This window comes from Gallinula chloropus, assembly GCF_964237585.1.
Source record: "Gallinula chloropus genome assembly, chromosome: 12".
Lineage (NCBI taxonomy): Eukaryota > Metazoa > Chordata > Aves > Gruiformes > Rallidae > Gallinula > Gallinula chloropus.
Genome location: NC_140097.1, coordinates 22483306 through 22491937, shown reverse-complemented (window position 1 = coordinate 22491937; position 8632 = coordinate 22483306). Strand labels below are relative to the sequence as shown.

General features: G+C 62.4%; 1 protein-coding gene across 1 annotated transcript; it reads right to left on the bottom strand.

The window, feature by feature from the left end:
* Positions 1 to 1120: 1120 nt before the first annotated feature.
* Positions 1121 to 7904, bottom strand: PPM1M (protein phosphatase, Mg2+/Mn2+ dependent 1M; the record flags this gene model as incomplete). Its single annotated transcript, XM_084269819.1, has 11 exons — positions 1121 to 2224; positions 2471 to 2619; positions 2896 to 3003; positions 3936 to 3999; positions 4434 to 4552; positions 4879 to 4963; positions 5336 to 5448; positions 5872 to 6126; positions 6656 to 6779; positions 7280 to 7516; positions 7696 to 7904. 11 exons carry the CDS (start codon positions 7902 to 7904, stop codon positions 2080 to 2082), a joined length of 1608 nt encoding a protein of 535 aa, XP_084125945.1. The 3' UTR covers positions 1121 to 2079.
* Positions 7905 to 8632: the final 728 nt, after the last annotated feature.

Genomic DNA, 8632 nt, shown 5'->3' with positions numbered 1-8632 from the left:
TTACTTCCTTTCTTTGGAGGCTCCCAGGTCCTTGGTTAATGTCCCAGCCCCTGCTTGGGGGACAGGGGAGCAACTGTGTGAACAAATTTGGAAGCAGCAGTATCTTTTCCAATGCCTCTTGACTGTATTTGCACTTTAGGAGACTTCACTGTGGGTTTGAGTCAGGGGCTAGGATCCTGGTGAGCCTCTCAGAACCTGGTCTCTGTGGTTGTGAGCTGGGACAGGGAGCCTGACGCCCAGGTGGGATCTGCCAGGTGAGTGTACCTACCTAAAGTCAAATTACACTTTGTTGCAAAGTTCTCATGGAGAATTCAGTGTTGTGACTGTTCCCAATAAATATTTTGTAGAGAGATCAGAAAGTGCTGTAAATCCTGTGTTTGTCGGTGCCACATGGCTCACTGCTTCCTTAGAGGGGAATGGAAACACAATTTTTAAGGATTGTTTCACAAAGCCCCTTCCCTGTGGAAAGTGGGTGTTTTGGGAGAAGAAACTCTGGTGTCCCAAAGCTGTGCTGCTGCTTGGCTGTTTTAGGGGGCTTTTCTTGCCTGGCAATGTCCTAGGGTAGGGCAGCAGTCCTGTGACAGCCAGGGGTGAGGGGCTGTGCCCCAGGAACAGGGATGGTCTGGTGGGAAGAGCCAAGCCCTTTCCAAAGGGGAATAGCTGGGGAGTATCTTGCTGGTGTGGAGCAGCAGGAGCCTTGGATGCCAGTCTGTGTGTGTGTCTGTGTAGCAGTACAGCTGCTGTAGAGGGGATGGCAGCCAGGGTGATGTGGGTAAAGCCTCATGTCCGCTGTTCTCAGGTTAAACTCAGTTTTGGGGGGGTGGGGGGAACTAAGTTGGAGAGAGATGTCTTTTCTTCTGTCCCTTGTTTAAACCATGAGCAGATAGCTGAGAAGGCAGCCTCCTTCCTGGGTGCAGGCCTCCCACTGTGGGAAGCTGCCCGTTGGCACTTAGCCTGGGGGGTGGCACTAAGGGAATGCTTTGTGGTAGGCTGGGTTTTGGCAACACCCAGCCAAAGCAGCAACTCCCCCAGAGCTTCCTAAGGCAGCAGTTTGACCATCTCAGAACTGTGTAAACTCCCAACAGAAAACAAAACTGCAGGAAGATACGTGGGGTGGGCAAAAAGGTGTTTTTATTTAGACTTTAATCCCTGTGGAATTTAAACACACACTGGGGGGGGTCTGTCTGCTTAGGACATGTGGGATGAACGATGACCATGGAAGTGGGGGCTCGGGAAGCTCCCAGACCTGGCCTTGCCTGGCTAAGGGGCAGGTTGAGCAGCAGATCCCAGAACTTAAGGCACAGCTTGGCTTCTGCACTGCTGCTCTGTAAGGAGCACGAGTGCCTGAGACCCAGCACGGGGCAACAGGCCGGCTGTAGCTTACACCCCATGAGCTGCTGAGCTCCCATCGGCGCTACCGCTACCCCCCCATGCCAATGCTCTCAGATGCTCTTAAATTAAGGCACGTATCGTTACACAGGGGGCTGCTACACACCTGTGTGTAGCTACTACACCTGCTAACAGGATCTGCTGTGAGCTGTGCTGCCCACAGCCTGCTCAACAGGCTTGTGCCTAGTGTGAGAGCTGAAGCAGCAGCCCCTCAGGCGTGGCCGTGCAGCGGCTCCCGGGGTTTCGGCCCCATCCTGTGTCACGGGTGATGGACGTGAGGGACGCTTCAGCCTACACATCCAGTTCTATGCAGTTCAGCTCACAGCTTGAGACTGGCTGGGTCCCCACGGATCCTCATTCTCCAGTGTCAGAGAGGGAAAAGGGGGGTCTCCAGACATGTGGATTTCAGTTCACTGTACCTCAAAAAGCTTTGGAAACAGCACCCTCTGGCCAGCGTGGCCCCCTTTGGGCCAACAATGAGAAAGGAGGCAGGGTGGGGATTTGCTGCCCACTGTCCCTCTTGCATGTTCTCCAGCACCTGAGGTTCTTGTTGGTCTGCATTAAGTGCTGGCTGTGCGTTTTCAGGTTCTGCTGGGGTTTGCTGGAAGAGAGGGTACGTGTGTGGCAGGAACCCTTCCCTCTAGGGTCAATCAGGGTAGCACCACAGCAGGGGGATGTGGATGCCGAGAGTCAGTCCTTATCCCTGTTGTGTAGTGGGATGACAAACACAGATATGTCATCGTAGGATGCCTCGTGGCTGTCATCCAGCATCCACTGGTGGCCTCTCTTCTGCCCCCGAGCTCTGCATACCAAGCACCTGGCCAGTTCAGAAAACCTGCAGGTGGGAAAGAGAGGTTTGGTTTAATGTGTCCCTTGGAACACTGAAATGTGGCTCCACCACGTCAGAACAGGTAGGCACCAGCTTCAGAGCTGGTTCTGTGGGATGGGGAAGGATCAGGAGGCAGTTTCCAGAGTCAGCAGGCAGAATGCTTGGGCATGCAGGGGCTGACCTAGAAGCAGAGTGATCTCAACGTGCCTTTGGTCTGATCAGGCTCTGTGGGCAGAAGAACCCTGGCAGTACCTGTGGGGGTCTGTCTGGTTCTCTGCCAGGAAGCTCCTGACCGTGTGGGCCACCTCTGTGTTGCACAGCACGTCCCAAAGACCATCGGTTGCCATGATGAGAACATCGTTTTCCTCAGTGTTGTGCAGGGCAAAGTCAAACACCTTCACCTGGAAGCACAGCGGGAAGCAGGTCAGTCCTGGGGTGTAGGAAGGGTCAGGGAGGCAACTGCTCCCCTCAGGGGTGACTTTTCTTTTAGGTCCTCCTGCTGCAGTGCTTCTCCATTCTTCCATCTCAGAGGTTTCTCTGGGCAGCATGCAGTGACAGGGGTGGGGAAAGGACTCAGCTAAGCCGTGCCAGGGCTGTAAGGTGGGTGCTACAGAGGGTGGGGGGGGGGGGACAGCGTGTTTAATTCTACATGGTAGTTCCCATGTGTTGCAACTGACCTTGGGGATGCAGGAGAGGAAAGGTTTGACTTCGATGTTGGTGTCGATGACTTTGAGCTGATGATCCCCCAGGCCCCGAGACACAGCCAGAGTCCCCAGCAGGCGAGCCTGGCCACAGACAGAGCACAACCGCAGCGCAAGGTAAGAGCACGGCCCGTCAAAGGGCTGCCACGTCCTGCCTGGTCTCCCTCTTGCCTTCAGGAACCTTCTCTGAGCATCACCCAGAGAAGCCCCTGGAGACGTCAAGAGATGGAGCAGCGATGGGAATCAAGGTCCTGGGGTGAGCGTGGAGACCGGCAGCCTTCACACACACACAGCTCCTGTCTGGCCCAACGCTGTGCGTACTCTGGGCAGTGCTACAGCCTTGAAGCCTGTGGTGGCACCTGCTCCAGGCTTGGGGGACAAGAAAGAAACCTGGGCTGGCGTTGGATGGGGGGGGAAGAGGGTCCCTTCTGGCAAAGGAGGTTCTGCACCCACAGAAAGCCAACACATGCTGACTGAGGAGGGGCTGAGCTTTCTGCACAGCCCCAGCGGGCAGGTGCTGGCTGTGTGCAGTCATTGCTTCTCCCTGCCACCTCCTGCCCACCCTGGGCTCCTTTTCTCACCCTCTCCTGGAGGAAGAGGGTTCATGGGAAAGGCAGTAGTTAGAGCTGGAGGAGACAGCCCCTCTGTGTAGGAGCTGATGGAATGTGTTCCTGAGGGAGGTGAGAAAGGATGGGGGAAGAGAAGCTCGACATGAGCTGACAGTGTGTGCTTGCAGCCCAGAAGGCCAACCACATTCTGGGTGGTGAGGCCCTGGTACAGGGTGCCCAGAGAGGCAGTGGCTGCCCCTTGCCTGGAAGTATCCAAGGCTGGGTTGGATGGGGTTTTGGAGACCCTGGGCTGGTGAGAGGTGTCCCTGCCCATGGCAGGGGCTGGGACTTGATGGGCTCTGAGGTCCCTCCCACCCCAAAGCACTGTGAGGAAAGGGTAGGCAGGCTGAGGGCTGCACAGGGTGCAGACTGGCCTCTGCCTTCCCAGCACGTAGAGCATTAAGGTACCTGCTTCCCATGACCGTGGACAAGAGGATACTTGAGGTCAGCTTTCTCCACTGTCTTGTATCCCCTAGAACAGAGAGTTCACAGCTGGTTTGGGGTTATGTAACTCGAAGGCAGCATCCTGACCCTGATCTGCCCATTGGGGTGCCCCAAGCACAGACAGAGGCAGGGCCAGGGTGATCTGCTGAGGCAGATGCACTGCAAATGACCCCTTGCTGAGTGCCCGGGGGCTTTTCCCCTCTCCTCTTCCTCTCCAGCTTGTACCTGCCCCATCCCCACCTTGCAGGAGCCCAGAAGGACCATCTCAACCATTCCCCAGCTGCCCTGCCAGGGCCCTGATCCTTTAGTTGGGTGGGAAACCACTCCTGGCACCTCTCAATTCACCTGGCACCACCAAGCCCACCGCTCTCACCAGCAGGACACGTCCCCTCTCCCTTTGCTTCCCCATCACTACGAGCAGGTCAAGCTGCCCTGGGCCACCCTTGGGCAGAAGGGACTCACCAGCCCTCCATGAAGTAATCCCGGTACAGCACCTTCTGTCCCACGTCATCCCCCTTCAACCTCCGCGGAAACTCAAAGCGCGTGAACTCCCCATCCAGCAGCTTGGGGAAAAGAAAAGCCTGGGGGAGGGAATGAGGGCATGAGGAGGGGGTGAGGGCATGAGGAGAGACAGGTTCTGCCTCAGCAGGGATGAGCACCAAAACCTTTATGGGTATCACCCCCCAGGAGCAGAGTGGGAACAGCCAGGGGACTGGACTGGGAAATGGGTGTAAACCTCTCCCATGCTAAAGGCTGTTGGTTGAACCTTGTCCCCAGCCCTCCTTGGCTAGTGCCAGGTGATGTTCTGGCCCTTGAGGAAAGCTGGTGGTGCTCTTGGCACAAGCCCTCTCTGACCCAGGGGGATGCTCACAGCTGGATCACCGGATACCCACAAGGAATCACTCACCAGATGCTGGATTCGCTGCCTCTCTGTCTGGGGTGTGAACTCGCAGCTCATGGGCACAACGCTGTCCTTCAGAACAAGGATCGCCCTACAAGGAGGGAGAGGCAACGCCAATGCAGTGGCACCACTGCAGCAGGGAGCTGGGGGTGAGAGAGCTCACTGCTAGAGGAACTGGGCTCTGGGGCCAGGTGAGGAAGCCCTTGGGACCACCTTCCACTTTTAAACACCTTCTAGCCCGAGCTTACTGCTGCCCCACCATGCCAGGGCTGCCTGTGGCTGGGCAGCATCAGTCCCCTGAAATCCCCAACCCCCTCCAGGAGGCACGAGCGCATCCACCCACCCAGCCCCACGGCAGGCAGGAGTGACACGGCTGCGCTGCGTGTTTACCTTCTGCAGGGCCAAAGCAGACACCAGAGGCCCTGCCTGCCTCCCAGCAACCCCCCTCTTTACTGCTGCTCACCTGCTGTCCCCAGCATTAGCCACGTAGAGCTTTCCCTGGAAATAGAGGGCGGCCAGAGCAGTGCAGCCTCCTGTCTGGTTCATCGCTTCCATCTCCTGGCCGATGACTTCATCCTGTTGGAGAGTGAGGGAAGCTGGGCTGTGGCACTACAGTGGCCTCCTGGGAGAAGCCCAGGACCACAGCTGGGTACAGACAGGCCCTGGAAACCCGCAAGGCACAAGACAGGGGTTGCTTTGGTTCAGCTGGCAAAGCTGTTACCACAGGGTTAAGGGTGGGTCCAGGAGCGTGATGGGACATCTCAAACCTGAACTCACCCTGTGAGTCTGACAGCAGCCCCGGGCCAAGCCCCAAACAAAGGTATCCCCTGGGTGCTGCTGGTCTGCAGAGCCCAGGGCCTGGCCCAGCGCGGTCTCACCGCGCTTAAAGGCCGAGCCGAACGCTCCACGGGCTGCAGACCCGCAGACCCTGCAAGCTGCGGGCAGGGACAGGCTGGCTGCCTGGGGCAGCGGGGCCGGTGTCCTGCACGGGCTACTCACGCATTCCTGGAAGGCGTTTTCCAGGGCTCCCACCACCAGGTCTTCTGCGTGGATGTGCTTCTCCTCCACGAACTGCGGGTCGCTCTCACAAACGCAGCGTCTGCTGAGATGCATGGGGGGACGGGCCTCTGTGACCCCCCCCACAACCTCCTCCAGCTTCTGCTTGATGCAGTAGTGCAAATAGTTGGAGGCGATCATGGCGGCTTCAGGGCCACCGTGGCCATCAAACAGCGCCCAGTAGTAACCAGTGAGAAACTGCAGTGAGGGAGAGGGAAGACGGTCTGGAGAGGTCCTACGGACAGCAGGCTGCAGCCTGGACATCGCTCTGTGTGTTTTCCCTGGGTTTTCCACCCTGGCTCCCCTCCTGTGCCACCGGTTACCCCGCTGCGCAGCCCAGACTCAGGTGCTGCCTGGGTGCTGGCCTGCCAGGCCTGTCCCCTAAGCTCTGAGCAGCTGCAACCACAGGCTCCCACCCTCCCTGCAGTCCCCCAACCTCACCACAGCCCCAGAAAGCCGAGCAAGGTCAGGAAAGAAAAGGTGTGGACACCAAGTAAAGGGCTTGGATGAGCTCTGATGCTGCAAGGGGTGGGCTATGGAAATGGAAATGGCGCATATAGGCAGAGGTGGGTGTTTGCCAGCCTGGCACAGGGCACATGGGTCCTTCAAATGCCTCCAAGGAAGGGCTTTCAGCGTGTGGGCAAGTAGGACTGCCGGGGCAATGCTGCTTCCCGTGCACGGACCCAGCCTGGCAGCAGGGTGAGCTCGGCCTGCCTGGGGGCTATACCTGCGTGGAGCACAGGATCAGCCATTCCTCGTCCTCCTCCAGGCCCGGCTCTCTCCTCCGGATGGAGATCTGGCAGCAGGCTGCCTGGTCCTCGTTGAACTCTGACTTCTCAGCATTGATAACCCTGGGGACCAAACGCTGCGGGTGAGGCGCGCGGACACACGGCCGTGCCCATCCCCGGCACCCGCTGCTCCGCAGCCACGGCGAGGGGCTGCACCGTGTCCCGTCCCTCCAGCCCCGCGCTCCCGGCTCCCTCTTCGGACTGGAAAAATCACTCGATGGGGAGGAAGCAACAAGCCCGGGAAGCGCGGTGGGGAAAAGCCCGGCCAGGGCCGCGGGAGCGGTGGCTCTGGAGCGTCCCGGCCTCGGGCAGCCTGGCTCTGCTGTCAGTGGGGCCCAAACCCCCCCAGTGCCCAGCACGGGGCTCTGCTGCCCTCGCACAGCCCGGACACGTTCTGGGCTGCCCACCCCCCCTCCTTATCGGGGCACGGGGACGGCCGCCCGGTGCCGCCAGCCCCCGAACCGCCCCAGCCCCCGGCCCTTCCCCTGCGAGGGGGGCTCGCTGCCCCCCCCAACAGCTCGGCCCAGCCCGAGCTGGGGCCGCTGCCATCCCGGCACCGGGACCATAGGCAACCGCTGCCGTGTTCGGGGCCGAGCTGTCCCGGTTCGGGGCCGAGCTGTCCCGGTTCGGGGCCAGTCCCGGCCGAGCGCCGCTCCCCGCACGGCAGCCGGCTGCACCCCGCGCTGCTGCCCGGCCCGGGCGGGGAGGGAGCGGGGCCGGAGGCCGCGCCAGCTCCTGAAGCCCCGCAGCGCCGTGGCCGGGCGCGGGGAGCCGCTCCCCCCTGCTCCCCCCGGGCCACTCTGCGGGAAGGCGGAACCTCCGCGCGGAGAGAACCGGACCGCGGCCGCCCACCCCTCCAGCCCTCCGCCCCACGCAGACCCCATGCGTCCCCCCACACCGCAACGGGGCTCTCCCGGAGCTCCCTCGTCCCGCCCCCCCGGGGCTCCCCCGGACCCCCCCGCTGCCGACCCGCACTCACTCGGCGTAGCCCGCGCCCCAGAGCAGGGGCCACTCGGGCCCGGTGCCCCGCACGGCCCGCCCGCCCCGCGGGCTCTCCTCGCCGCCGCCGCGCAGGAACTTGGGCCGGCGGTAGCGGGGGGCAGCGGGCGGCGGGCCCGGGCGCCGGGCGGCTCCGGGCCGCTCCGCGGGGCCGCCCCACCGGAAAAGCCGCAGCCACTCGCCGGACATGGCGGGGCTCGGCCCGGCTCCTGCGGCGCCGCCAGGGAGCGCCGCGGCGCTGCCCCAAGCCGGCTCCTCCCACGGGGCGGCCCCGGAAGCGGGCGGCGCTGCCCGCCGAGCCGTTTCCTGCCCGGGACGCGGCGGAGCCGGAGCCGGAGCCGAGCGGAGCGGGAGCCCAGCCGGAGCCATGACTCACCAGACCGGCATCCACGGTAAGCGACGCCCGCCCCGCCTCGCCCCGCCTCGCCCCGCGGGGTGCCCGGCAAGGCTCCGGCCCCCGCGCCCGGCCCGCTCCGCTGCACCCGCCCCGGGCGGCACCCGCGGGGATGCGCCCTGAGCGCCCGGCCCCGCCGCGGCCGTGATGCGGGCGGTGGGGGGAAGGCGGCGCCGAGGGGCGCTCAGCGCATCCGGGCCCTCCCCGGGGGTCCAAGGACGGGGCCCCCGGCTCCGGGGCGCTCCCGGCGCGGGGCTCTCCCGCAGCCTTTGTCTGGGCTGGTGCGCGGTACCGCCCGGCTCCGCCGCAGCCCCCGTGGGGGATGCCCGCGTACCCCCTGTCCCGCGGCGTGCGGGGGGCAGCGCCCCGACGCCACAGCTTTTGGTTTGGGGCTGCGCGACCCTGCGCCCCCACTTTCCCCCCCTTCCCCGCTCCCCATCGGAGCGGTATCACCTAACGGTGTCAATCGGGAGCTGGGGCGCTGCATAATTCATGGCCCGAATCAGTATGCGAGCGGGGACGC